Genomic DNA, 14,267 nt, shown 5'->3' on the forward strand with positions numbered 1-14,267 from the left:
GGTTAAGAAATATGGTAAACAAGCAGGCAAGTTTATTATCAAAGGATATATGACTTCTGGCTTAATAGGAAGTTAAGACTCCTGCCTGAATCAAACCACAATTTTTTGTACAACTGGAAAAGTGGAATAAAATGGTCTGTCATATTACAGAATCAGCTTTATTATTTTGATAAAATGTGAAAACAACTTAAAAAAGTAAAATAAAAGGTACATAAATTATGAGATTTCAGCACTTGTAAGGGTGACAGTATGCCAAAGGTTAGTGTTAAAAAATCTTATGAATCCTCAAATCTTACAGCATGTATTAATAAAACTTCCTAAATTTAACCTTGACCACAGAATCTCTGTTGGACAAAGCATCACAAAAGACTGATATTTCATGAAATATACTTTGAGAAATAAGATATCATACCATTGTTCAGAGGACTACATAATATTAATACAATTTTCATATGAACTCAAAATTCAGACAGACTAGATATACACACATAAAATAATTTATGACAAGCATGTAAAATATACCAAGGTACTTGATGGCTATGTATCATATAAACTATAAAATTAATATTGCTGAGAGCCCAGAATGGCAAGTTAGTAGGCTGAGCTAGAATAGTCAAAGATAATTTTGTGATTCTTTTAATAGTTTTGGAACTGAAATTCTGAGTATTTTTATCTTATGCACTTAGGTCTGTAATTTTGGCATCTGTCTTTGGGTAAACAAAAATTACAGAAGTTAAATAAAATGCTACAGGTTTGAGTTAATTTAATTCTCTACAATTCTATTATGCATGTTTTTATTTTCACTTTTCAACTTAAGTCCCACAATACATTGTCTTTGTACTCAAGACCACTTAAATGTACACTTCAAAATGGTTAAAATGACAAATATTATGTTATGTGTATTAAAAAATCTTACTTGTCTAGATCATATAATGTGTGTGAAATTCGTACAATTACTTCTACTCCAGCTTCAGTAGCCAGTTTCTTAATAGCTGCATCTCGTTCCTTTCCAAAGGGCTCAGAATCATATTCAATTGAAAGTTTAGTAATGTTCCATTCCTAAAGTAAGAGAAAGGAGCAAAAACATACATAAATTTTAATGATTATTTTTTCTACTATAACAACACAGGCTGGAAAAAAGTGAAAAGCTCCAACTCTACATATTAAATGGTTATACTACTTTGAATATACAGAAAGAAAATGCACAATTTATAAATTCAAAATTACGTAAATCAGAAATGCATACTCACTAGATTTCAGGCATTATGTTAGGCACTATACAATCTAGCAATATGCTTAATCTAAGCTTCCTACATTAAATGCGTTTGTATAGCACTTGTTCAAATAATTTACACTTACATTATCTCATTCGTTACTCAAAATAGTCCTCAGAGTTTGGCATTTTGGTTGTTAACTCCATTTTGCAGATAAGATTATTTTGAAAATTCAAGAATTTGTCCAAGTTCAGAGAGAGCCGTAATACCTGATTTTATGTCTACTGATTCTAAGACTTGGTTCTTTTTTTTTTTAATTGGAGTATAATTGCTTTACAGTGTTGTGTTATTTTCTGCGGTACAAGCACATGAATCAGCTATACCCCCTCCTTCTTGTGTCTCCGTTCCATCCACTCCCTTATCCTACCAGTCTAGGTCATCACAGAGTACTGAGCTGAGCTCCCTGTATAAAGCAGCTTCCCATTAGCTACTGGTTTTACACATGGTGGTGTGTACATCTCAATGCTACTCTCTCAATTCATTCCAATCCCTCCTTCCCACCTTCTGTCCATAAGTCCATTCTCCATGTCTGTGTCTCTATTCCTGCCCCGCAAATAGGTTCCTTAGTAACATTTTTCCAGATTAATGCATATACGCATTAATATATGATATTTGGCTTACACTTTCTGACTTCACTCCATGACATTCTAGATTCATCCCCATCACCACATATGACCCAATTTTGTTCCTTTTTAAGGCTTAGCAATATTCCATTGTATATATGTACCACATTTTCTTTATCCATTTATCTGTTGATGGACATTTAGGTTACTTCCATGTCCTAACTACTATTAATATAAACCTTTGACAGTTAATGTGGTACAAGCTGCTCTGCTGAGGTATTGTTTTACAGTGTTTTACTTCTGATTATCACAAAATGTTAAATGTTGAAAATATAACATACTTATAACAAGAGCAGATATTGAGTGCCAGGTGCTATATTAATAAGTCCTGTAAACCTTCTTATAATCACTTTCAGTGAAGAGACTGTGACTTAAGGGAATTAAGTGATTTCCCGGGGCGGGGGGGTGGGTAGTAAAGTTTTACTCTTTTTTTAATTCCAAAATCTATTCCGATATACCTTACAAATAAAAAACTTCACCTGTCATTCTACCATTACTTAACTGATTATATAGTTACAAGTTGTACTTCTCCAAACCTGTATAGATTCAGTTCAGTTCAGTTCAGTCGCTCAGTCATGTCCGACTCTTTGCGACCCCATGAATCACAGCACGCCAGGCCTCCCTGTCCATCACCAACTCCCGGAGTTTACCCAAACTCATGTCCATTGAGTCGGTGATGCCATCCAGCCATCTCATACTCTGTTGTCCCCTTCTCCTGCCCCCAATCCCTCCCACCATCAGGGTCTTTTCCAATGAGTCAAGTCTTCGCATGAGGTGGCCAAAGTACTGGAGTTTCAGCCTTAGCATCAGTCCTTCCAACGAACACCCAGGACTGATCTCCTTTAGGATGGACTCGCTGGATCTCCTTGCAGTCCAAGGAACTCTCAAGAGTCTTCTCCAATACCACAGCTCAAAAGCATCAATTCTTCGGTGCTCAGCTTTCTTCATAGTCCAACTCTCACATCCATACATGACCACAGGAAAAACCATAGCCTCGACTAGACGGACCTCTGTTGGCAAAGTAATGTCTCTGCTTTTGAATATGCTATCTAGGTTGGTCATAACTTTCCTTCCAAGGAGTAAGCGTCTTTTAATTTCATGGCTGCAATCACCATCTGCAGTGATTTGGGAGCCCCAAAAAATAAAGTCTGACACTGTTTCCACTGTTTCCCCATCTATTTCCCATGAAGTGATGGGACCAGATGCCATGATCTTCATTTTCTGAATGTTGAGCTTTAAGCCAACTTTTTCACTCTCTTTCACTTTCATCAAGAGGCTTTTTAGTGCCTCTTCACTTTCTGCTATAAGGGTGGTGTCATCTGCATATCTGAGGTTATTGATATTTCTCCCGGCAATCTTGATTCCAGCTTGTGCTTCTTCCAGCCCAGTGTTTCTCATGATGTACTCTGCATATAAGTTAAATAAGCAGGGTGACAATATACAGCCTTGACATACTCCTTTTCCTATTTGGAACCAGTCTGTTGTTCCATGTCCAGTTCTAACTGTTGCTTCCTGACTTGTATATATAGGTTTCTCAACAAGGGCTATTTCCAATAGTGAGTTTTTTAAAAAATTGTATTATAAACCTTTCAGTATACATCTTTATACATAAATCTTAAACATTTTGGGACGTTTGTCTCATTTTTCTAGAAGTAATGTTTTGAAACACAATTAATGGATACAATAAATTATATTTAAAATTTTGATAGATACTGCCAAATTTTCCACCAGATATCCTGCACCAATTTACACTCTCAATAGTAGTACACCAGTATTTTAAAAACCACTAATATAAACACATAGCATACACAAGAAAATAGTATTTAAAATTTTTTCATTTCTTGAAAGTCTTGGAAAATGCATACAAAGTTGTCAATAGCTGTTATCTTTGCAGGGTAGAATTTAGGAATATAAATAATTATTTTTTATTTTATACAATGTTGTATTGTTCATATTTGTTAAGTAAAATCATGTACTGTTTTTGAAATTTAAAAGTGAAATTAAAATGAGAATAGGAAAGAAAGCATTATATTTCTTTGTTTTATAGTGAGAGGCGGTATAGAGTGGTAGTTAAAAAACAAAGGATCTAAAGTCAAACTTCTCAAGTTCGAAGACTGGTTCAACTATCTGTGCAAATTTCTAAACCTTCCATGCCTGTTGTTTCCTTATCTTAAAATGGGTAGCATGTAAGTAGAGTACTTAGAGAGTACCTAGTATATAACAAACACTATGTGTTTATTAGGGTAAAATGAAAAAAATAACATTTTGTTGTTGTTGTGAAAAGATTAAATTGAAAAAAGATTAAATAAGACAATGTATGTAAATTATTTGGAAGAGAAAAGATGGTGATGCTGGGAAAGATTGAGGGCAAGAGAAGAGGGCGACAAAGGATGAGATGGTTGGATGGCACCACCAACTCAGTGGACATGAGTTTGAGCAAGCTCCGGCAAACAGTGAAAGACGGGGAAGGCTGGCATGCTGCAGTTCATTGGGTTATAGAGTTGGACACGACTTAGCAACTGGGCAAAAACAATGTAAATTATTGAGTACATAATACATAATTAAGTCCTCAATGAATGACAGCTGTTATTACTGTTGTTACTAGCTATTTGTATATTTTTTTCTTTATGAATTGCAGCTTATGTTTGCTTAGGTTTCTACTGCAATTAATTCTCTTATGGATTTGTACACTCCTTATTTTTAATGACAAACTTTGTCACATATGTCACTTACTAAGTAGTCTGTAATTTAATTCTATGATTTTTCTTGACAATTTTTTAGTTTTTGGTTAGTAAATGCTGGAGCTTAAAACAAGACAGTAATAGTCCCTCCCCTTTTCCCTTTTTGAAGAGGAAGGGAAATATAAGTCAGAAAACTAAATGTAAAAATATAACCCACACAGTCTTCCCAGGCAATTGAAATAAAAACAAAAGTAAACAAATGGGACCTAATCAAACTTACAACCTTTTGCACAGCAAAGGAAACCATAAACAAAATGAAAAAACAATCTACAGAGTGGGAGAAAATTTTGCAAATTATACATTCGACAAGGGCTTAATTTCCAAAATATACTAACAGCTCATATAACTCAATATAAGAAAAAACAAACAACGCAATTAAAAAATTGGCAGAAGACTTAAACAGACATTTCTCCAAAGAAGTAATATAAATGGCCAATAGGTACATGAAAAGATGCTCAACATTGTTATTAGAGAAATACAAATCTAAATCTAAACTACAATGAGGTACCACCTCACACTGATTTTGCTGGTTAAAATGGCCATCATTAAATGTCTACAAATAAATACTGGAAAGGATATGGTTTTTCCAGTAGTCATGTATGGATGTGAGAGTTGGACTATAAAGACAGCTGAGTACTGAAGAATTGATGCTCTTGAACTGTGGTGTTGGAGAAGACTCTTGAGAGTCCCTTGGACTGCAAGGAGATCCAGCCAGTCCATCCTGAAGGAAATCAGTCCTGAATGTTCATTGGAAGGACTGATGCTGAGGCTGAAACTCCACTACTTTGACCACCTGATGAGAAGAACTGTGGATAGCCTTTACCAAGTTGATATTCAGCAATTTTCTATTGCTAGTTTGCATAAAGGTTTCTAAAACATTACAAATGGGTATTGACTACTGTCAAATGCTTTTCTTTATCACTGAAATAATAATACCTTTTCCTTTACTAATAGGATATATTAATTTATTATTTCATAATGTTGAACCAACTTTGTATTCCTGAAATAAACTCCATTGATCATGATGAAGTATTATTTTAAAATATTGTTAAATTCTCTTTGTTAATATGTTAAGGATATCTCAGTTTGTGTTTATGGGGGACACTTGGCTATACTTTTTTTCTTTCTTGAAAGTTCTTCATCAGATTTTGGTATCAGAGTTATGCTGCCCTCATAAACAAGTTCAGAGTTCCCAATATTATCCTGTTTCCTGGAAGAGTATTATAAGACTGGCATTATTTCTTTCTTAAATAGGTGATGGAATAAGTAAAGCCATCTGGTGGGACCTGGAGTTTTATTTATTGGAAGGTTTTTGATTATAAATTCAGTTTTGTAAAGAGAGGGCTATTCAATTTTTCTTTTTTCTTCTGAAATTTTAAGAAGTTGCACTTGTCAAGAGTATTTTTCATTTCATCTTAGTTGTATAATATATTGACATTCAGTTCACTTCAGTCGCTCAGTCATGTCTGACTCTTTGAGACCCCATGGACCACAGCACACCAGGCTTCCCTGTCCATCACCAACTCCCAGAGCTTACTCAAACTCATGTCCATAGCTTCAAATAGACAGATCTTTGTTGCCATAGTAATGTCTCTGCTTTTTAATATGCTGTCTAGGTTGGTCATAGCTTTTCTTTCAAGGAGCAAGAATCTCTTAATTTCATGGCTGCAGTCACCATCTGCAGTGATTTTGGAGTCCAAAAAAACAAAGTCCGTCACTGTTTCCTTTGTTTCCCCATCTATTTGCCATGAAGTGATAGGACTGGATGCCATGATCTTAGTTTTCTAAATGTTTAGTTTTAAGCCAACTTTTTCACTCTCCTCTTTCACTTCCATCAAGAGGCTCTTTGGTTCTTTCGTTTATATTGATGTTATGTTCTCTAGTTTATATTGACATTATGACATTTATAATATCCTTTATGTTTTTAAAGTTTAGAGACAATTTAGTGATGTCCCCTTTTTTATTCTTGATAAAGGTAATTTGTGTTTTCTCCCTTTTGGGCCCTGATCAGTACTGATAAGAGTTTATCAATTTTATTAATCTTTTCAAAAGAAAACTGAACTCTGACTCAGAGTTTAATCAGGTGACAGAAACCACATTAGTAATTTGAACAGGGAAAATTTAATCTGAAGAACTGTCAGCAAGTAAAAGGTGGTCAACAATGGTAAGGAGTAGAAGAAGAGTGAAGGCTATACTGTCCAATACAGTAGATAACCACTAGCCACAGAAGCAGCTTCTGAGCACTTGAAATGTGGCTAGTTGGAACAGAGACATCCTAGGTGGCCCTGTGCCCTCTGTCAGCCTGGCCTGCCTGTGGTTGCCATGGTTCAGGGCTTCAGCTGTGGTGGCTGTGCAGTTTCTTGAACTGACATTCACTGATGTGTGTAAGGACAATAGCTTGGAAGGCATGCACAGACTGGACAGTCTTTGTTCCAAGTTGGACATAAATCCATGCCCTTACAAAGCTTCGATCTGGCTACTTTTGGAACCCAGCCAATCCATGGCAACCCATTCCAGTACTCTTGCCTGGCAAATCCCATGGACAGAGGAGCCTGGTAGGCTGCAGTCCATGGGGTTGCTAGGAGTCAGACACGACTGAGCGACTTCACTTTCACTTTTCACTTTCATGCATTGGAGAAGAAAATGGCAACCCACTCCAGTGTTCTTGCCTGGAGAATCCCAGGGATGGGGGAGCCTGGTGGGCTGCAGTCTATGGGGTTGCACAGAGTCGGACACAACTGAAGCGACTTAGCAACTAAGCATAAAATATACTCTGGATTTCAAAGACTTCATATTAATATAAAAAAGGTTAAAACAGTATAGTGGTTTTATAATGATTTTATATTGAAAAGATAGTATTTTAGATATACTATGTTAAATAAAATATATCTTAAAAATTAACTTCACATTTTTCTTACTTTTTAAAATATACATGTTAGAAAATTTTAAATTACACATGTCTGTTGGATAGTACTGTTCTAAGCAGCTACCACCTCTAAATGAAGGGAAAATAATTAAGCAATGAATTAAGAAAGTTTTCTTTCTTCCCCTGCTGAGATACACACCTCATTGTGAATGAGGTGTGCTGCCTCAGAAACAACCATCCCTATAGGGAAGAAGCCTGCCAAAGGGCTAAGACCACCAGGGAAGTCTCTGATAAACTGTCTTTAAATGAAGAGTTTAATATAGACTATTTACATTTAATATAACTTATTGATATAGCTGTGCTTAATTTTACCATGTTGGTAAGCTTTCCTTTTGTCCATCTTTTCATTTACTCCTCTGTGCTCCCTTGCGCTCAGTTGCCCAGTCATGTCAGATTCTGTAGCCCCGTGGATTGTAGTCCTCCAGGTTCCTCGGTCCATGGGGTTTTCCAGCAAGAATACTGGATTGGGATTTCCTACTCATGAGGATTTTCCAAACCCAGGGACTGAACCCATGTCTCCTGAGTCTCCTGCATTGGCAGGTGGATCCTTTACCACTAGCACTACCTGGAAAGCCCTCTCTGCCCCCTATCTGCCTTTATTTGAATGAGAGATATTTTTAGAATTCCATTTAAAATTCCTCTATTAACTTTTTAGAAATAGCTTTTTGTGCTACTTAGATCACAGTATACTGTTATTATAGTCTACCTTCAAATAATATATTACAATTGAATGCTGTTAAAAATTTACATATACTTTCATTTACCTTTTTCCTACCTTATGTGATCCTGCAATAGATTTTATTTAACATGTGTGTCAAGTCCCAAGATACTGGTATTATTCCCTACAATTTATCAATATTAGTTGGTTTAATCTGTCAATGGTCTTCCAAAAATAGGACATATGAATGTACATAGCTAAAAATAATGAAAAAAGAGGTCTTTTATATTTACCCATGTATTTAGTGCTTTTTTTTCTTTCCTGAAGATCCTGTCTTTAGCCTAGAATTATTTTCTTTCACCTAGCAGAATTTCCTTTAATATTAGTATTTTTTATAGTATAGATATGATGGAAAAAACTATTTCTGCTTTTTTGTGTCTAAAAATGCCTTCATTGTGCCTTCTCTTTTTTTAAAAAAATGAATGTTTTTGCTAAGTAAACAGGGCTATTTCTAGTTTTTTAAAGCTGCCATTCCATTCTGTAAGAAAATACTGAACACTATTATCATGGTTCCCTGAACATATCTTTTATCCTCTGGCTGCTTATAAAATTTTCCATCTTTGGTTTTCAGTTAATCGAGTATATGACATGACAAGATGTGATTTCCTTTATATTTATGTTGTTTGGGGTCTGTTGAGCTTCTTGGCACTGTAGGTTGATACCTTCCATCAATTTTGGAAACTCAATTATCTCTTCAAATCTTTTTTCTGTCCCAATCTCTCTTTCCCTCTTTTCTCTAGGTCTATAATTACAGATATGTTAGGCCATTTACTATTGTTCCAGAGACCTCAAACACCCTATTCCCCTTTTTAAAAAATCTTCCTTCTCTTTGTGCTTCAGCTGGGATACTGACTGTCTTCAAGTTTACTGATCTTTTTGTCTGCTCTGTTCAATCCAGATATCCAATTAATGAATCCAATTAATGAATTTTTCATTTTGATAGTATGTTTCAGTTCTAAGATTTTGTTTGGTCCTTTTTAATATTTTCCATTTCTGTATTAAATTACCACCTCTTTTGCTGTCTCGTACACAGGATGCTTGGGGCTAGTGCACTGGGACGACCCAGAGGGATGGTATGGGGAGGGAGGAGGGTTCAGGATGGGGAGCACATGTATACCTGTGATGGATTCATTTTGATATTTGGCAAAACTAATACAATTATGTAAAGTTTAAAAATAAAATAAAATTAAAAAAATAAAAAAAAATTAAAAAAAATAAACTACCACCTCTTCAAATCATTTTTCACCTCGACTAGATTCTCTACTACCATCCTTGTTGTTGTTTAGTAGCTCAGACATGTCTAATTCTTTGCGATCCGTGAACTGCAGCACACCGTCTCCCTGTCCTTCACCATGTCCCGGAGTTTGCTCAAACTCATGTCCATTGAGTCAGTGATGCCATCCAAGCAGCTCATCCTCTATCATCCCCTGCTCCTCCTGCCTTCAATCTTTCCTAGCACCAGAGTCTTTTCTAATGAGTCGGTTCTCCATATCAGGTATTGGAACTTCAGCATCAGTCCTTCTAATGAATACTCAGAGTTGATTTCCTTTAGGATTGACTGGTTTGATCTCCTTGCAGTCCAAGGGACTCTCAAAAATCTTCTCCAACAACACAGTTCGAAAGCATCAATTCTTTGGCGCTCAGCCTTCTTTATGGTCCAACTTTCACACCTGTTCATGACTACTGGAAAAACCATAGCTTTGACTACGTAGACCTTTGTCAGACCCCCACTATCTACAGAATAACAATTGTAAAGTCCTTTTTAATTCTAATTCCAAGATCCACATCAACTGTGGGACTGTTTCTGTTTTTCTTTACTTGATTGCAAGTTAACATATACTTGCTTCTTCATGTGTCTCAGAATTTGTGATCATATAACAGGCAATGGTATAAAAGATTAGAGACAGAATAAACAATATTTATCTCTAGAAAAGTACATAGTCTTTGCTCTGACTGATAGAGGTTGAATTGATGGAGTCTGTGAGCTGGGTCTGGGCTTTGTTGCTGCTTTCCTTAAATTTCATTCACCACTGGCTTCAAATATTTTGAAGGCAGGATTCAGATTTTTCTTCAACAGGGCTTAAGATCTGAGTAGTAACAAGACTCCAGCTGTCTCTCTCTGCTTTATAGTTTGGGCACTAGCTTTACAAACTATATGACATTTCTCTTTGCTTTGCTGTCTACCCAGCAGCTTTGCTTGCTGAGGACTTCTCTTTGTGTTCCAACCCTGTCCCCTAATATTCTGCACCTCTGGAGGCATCTTTCTACACTGATGTCCTGTTGCCAGCTTCAGGGAACAGCTCCTTTGCAGTAAGTGAATTCCTAGTGCACTTAAGAAGGATCCCTCTCAACCCTTCTGCTTCACTCCAGCCTTTGGCATGCTGCCACTGGTGCTCCATGAATACACTGAAGAAAAGTACTGGGGAGTGGGTACAAACTTGCTCTGTGACTAGGGCTTCTTGGAATTCTAATGTGCCATGTCAGCACACATATTACCACAAAGACTTTGGTAAAATTTCAATGAGTTTCTCTTTACTCTCAACTATGGTAAATTCCCTTCTCTTCCTGCTGTGATTCCAGGGGTGTAGCCTTGGGTATCTTCTTTCCCATGAAAGGCTCATCCTCTAATGGAACTTAATTTATTAGGTTTATTTGTGTCATTAACTCTCTAATAGGTTAAAAACAAACAAACAAAAAATCTATGATACTATGGCATATTCACTTTCTTCACATTATTAAGACAGGAGTGAATGGTCTACTGCAACTCTGCACATCTTAACCAGAAGTGGAAGTCTCTATCTACTCTTCAGCACTGGTTTTATTTTTTATTTTTTAATATTTATTTATTTATTTGTCTGCACTGTGACTTAGTTGCAGCAAGCAGGATCTTTGGATGCAGCACGTGGGATCTAGTTCCCTTACCAGGTACTGAACCCAGGCCCCCTGCATTGTGAGTGTGGAGTCTTAGCCACTGGACCACCAGGGAAGTCCCAGCATATGTTTTATTTCAAGCAACACATGGTTAACCTTTGCGTTTCAACAGTAAATATAACAATAAGATTGTTATATTTTATTAACATTAAATATTAAATATTAACATATTTTCATGTGAAATAAGTAAGTAGTCACTTCACAATTTTAAGCACTAAGTTTCCTATCTGTTTTTGTGCATCACAATTATTTGTTTAACCATTCAGAAGGCATAATATGGACCATTAAATGATGTAAAGTTCTTAAACAGTAATATTGTAAAATATTAATTCACAAGTAATATTGTGAAAATAAGAAACATAAAATTTTATAGCAAAACAAAGTTATAAATCACAAACTTCCTTGGAGAAGGCATTTAAAGTAGTATAATTACTTTAAAAAATGTTAATTCACAAAATAACCAAAATATAATGAAGGTAAAGGTCTAAAATTTCTGCCCATCCATCCATTGCCCCTTCTTTTATTAAATAAATCTAGTCTCAGGGTTTTAAATAGAATTTATATTTAAGGTTCCTAAATTTACTGCAGACTTCTCCCCTGAGCTCTGGAGTTGAATGACACTCAACAAACACAGTCATATGTCTAAAAGCCATCTCAAACTTAAAATGTTAAAAAAAAATGAACTCCTAATTTTTCCCCCAAGTTGTTCCTCCTAGAGTCTTCCTCATCTTGCTGAATGGCAAACCACTGGGTCACTTGCCCAGGCTAAAAACCTAGAAGCTATCCTTGACTCTCTAACACCACAAACTCTATAGCCTCTATTTAAAAAATATATTTAAAATCCTACCATTTCTCAACACTCCTACTGCCATTCTAGTCCTAGTCACCATCATCGTGTTTCTATATAATTGCCTTGGCCTCCTAATTGACCCTTCTGCTTACATCTTTACAGCATTTCCATTCAACTTCTGTTCTCTACAGCCAGAGTGATTCTTTCAAAATGTAAGTGAAATTTGTCACTCCTCTACTCAGTGATCTCCCGTGGCATCCCATTTCACTCAGAGTAAAAGCCATAAAACATGGTAAAAATCCTATGATCTGGCTCCTGCAATCTCTCTGACCCTCTTATTTTTGCTCACTGTGCTCTGGCTAGAGCACACTGGCCTCCTTGCTGTTCCTAAACAAGTCATGGCCCACATCTACATCAGGGCCTCTGTAACTGCGGCTCCCTCTGCCTGCGACACTCTTTCCCCATGTTGCAGTTACTCAGTAGCTTAAAACAACTGAATAATTCTGCAAGTCTCTCAGTTAACTAGATGGTTCTTCTGTTGGTCTCATCTGGGCTTACTCATGTGCCTGCAATCAGTGGGCAGCTTGGCTGGTACCAGATGATCTAAATGATCTCTCTCATACATTTCAGGCCTTGGTGCTGGCTGCTGGTTGGCCCATTCTCTTTATATGTGTGTACATGCTCAGTTGCTCAGTCGTGCCTGACTCTTTGCAACCCCATGAACTGTAGCCCATTAGGTTCCTCTCTCCATGAGACTTCCAAGGCAAGAATACTGGAGGAGGTTGTAATTTCCTACTCCAGGATATCTTCCTGACCCACAGATTGAACCTGCATCTCTTGCACTGGCAGGCAGATTCTTTACCACTGAGTCACCTGGGAAGCCCCTCTCTACAGGTGGTCTTCCACAATTTGACATTCTAGCCCAGTTCTTACCCAGTACAAGGAGCATTCCAGTGGGCAAAGGTAGAAACCGCAAGGTCGCCTGAGGCCTAGGATTTGGAACTTGCCATCTCCTTTGGCACTAAGTCAAAACAACATATAAGGCCAACCCAAATTTAAGGGAGTGAGGGAAAAAAAATCTACCCTTTGATGAACAAGTTGCAAAATTTTGTGGATTCAATATATCACACCCCAGATATCTGCATGGCTCAGTCTCTTCATACATTTGCTCACATGTCACCACATCAGTGAGGCCTTCTATGACTCCATATAAATTAATTATCCTTCCCTCACCTTGGGACTTTCTTTCCCACATTTACTTTTAGCATCTACCATCACCTGACATTGCATATTTATTTTATTACTGGTCTCTTTCCCAATACAGTGTAAGATCTGTGAAGGTAGGAATTTTCTCTTTGGTTCACCATTATGTCCCCAGCACCTTGAACACTGCCATCTATACACAGCAGGCACTCATGCAATATCTGACAAATGAAATATCCTATTCAAATGAGCATGTACCATGAAAATAACAAAGAATCCAAAGAATCCAAAATGACTCAAAAAGCATAATATAAATTTAGGCATGTGAAATGTTAGTGGCAGAGGATGAGATGGTTATATAGCATCATTGACTCAATGGACATGAATCTGAGCAAACTCCAGGAGACAGTGAAGGACAGGAAAGCCTGGCGTGCTACCCTAACACTAACCCAGTCCACAGGGTTGCAAACAGTCAGACATGACTTAGTGACTGAACAACGTTAGTGGCTTTATATATTCTTCTTTGATTTATCCTGTGATTTTGAACAAAATATTTTATTATGCCTCAATGTGTCCATCTATAAAGACTTAGACACATGTCTCTTGTTTCTTGGATATAATGAGAATTTTTTACACCAATACTTTAAACTCTTGATAAAAAGTTTCTGCAGGCCCTAGAATATGCACTGTCTTAACAGCTTATCAGTTTGGCACCAAATGTAGACAATATAAGATTTAACTGCATAGTAATAATAATTTATGTAAGACACCTATGATTAATAGTGTCATTCAAGTTTTGCCTAGGCTAGTGTCTGCTAAGTTTATCATTCCCTAAGTAGAACATGAAAAAAATACAAGAAGTTTTTTAAAAAGCCATCTTGTCAGCTTACATTAAGTAGAATTTAACAGAAAAATTCTAAGTAGAAAACATATAAGAAAAAACAAGTTTATCAGATACAGGTGTGTGTAAATATATGTTTTCAAAAATGCTCTGGCCCCATTCCTAAATATATTCAGTATAAACAGAATAAAACGAATGAATGCTATAGAGAGGGTGTACA

General features: G+C 36.5%; 1 protein-coding gene across 4 annotated transcripts in view; it reads right to left on the reverse strand.

The window, feature by feature from the left end:
- The window catches only part of CRY1 (cryptochrome circadian regulator 1), a 95,745-nt gene that overhangs the window by 11,480 nt on the left and 69,998 nt on the right, over window positions 1–14,267 (reverse strand). For all 4 annotated transcript variants that reach the window (XM_024991938.2, XM_059886562.1, XM_024991937.2 and 1 more), the window contains 1 exon segment: window positions 917–1,059. In XM_024991938.2, coding sequence (XP_024847706.1) covers window positions 917–1,059 — 143 coding nt within the window.

This window comes from Bos taurus, chromosome 5, assembly GCF_002263795.3.
Source record: "Bos taurus isolate L1 Dominette 01449 registration number 42190680 breed Hereford chromosome 5, ARS-UCD2.0, whole genome shotgun sequence".
Classification (NCBI taxonomy): Eukaryota; Metazoa; Chordata; class Mammalia; order Artiodactyla; family Bovidae; genus Bos; species Bos taurus.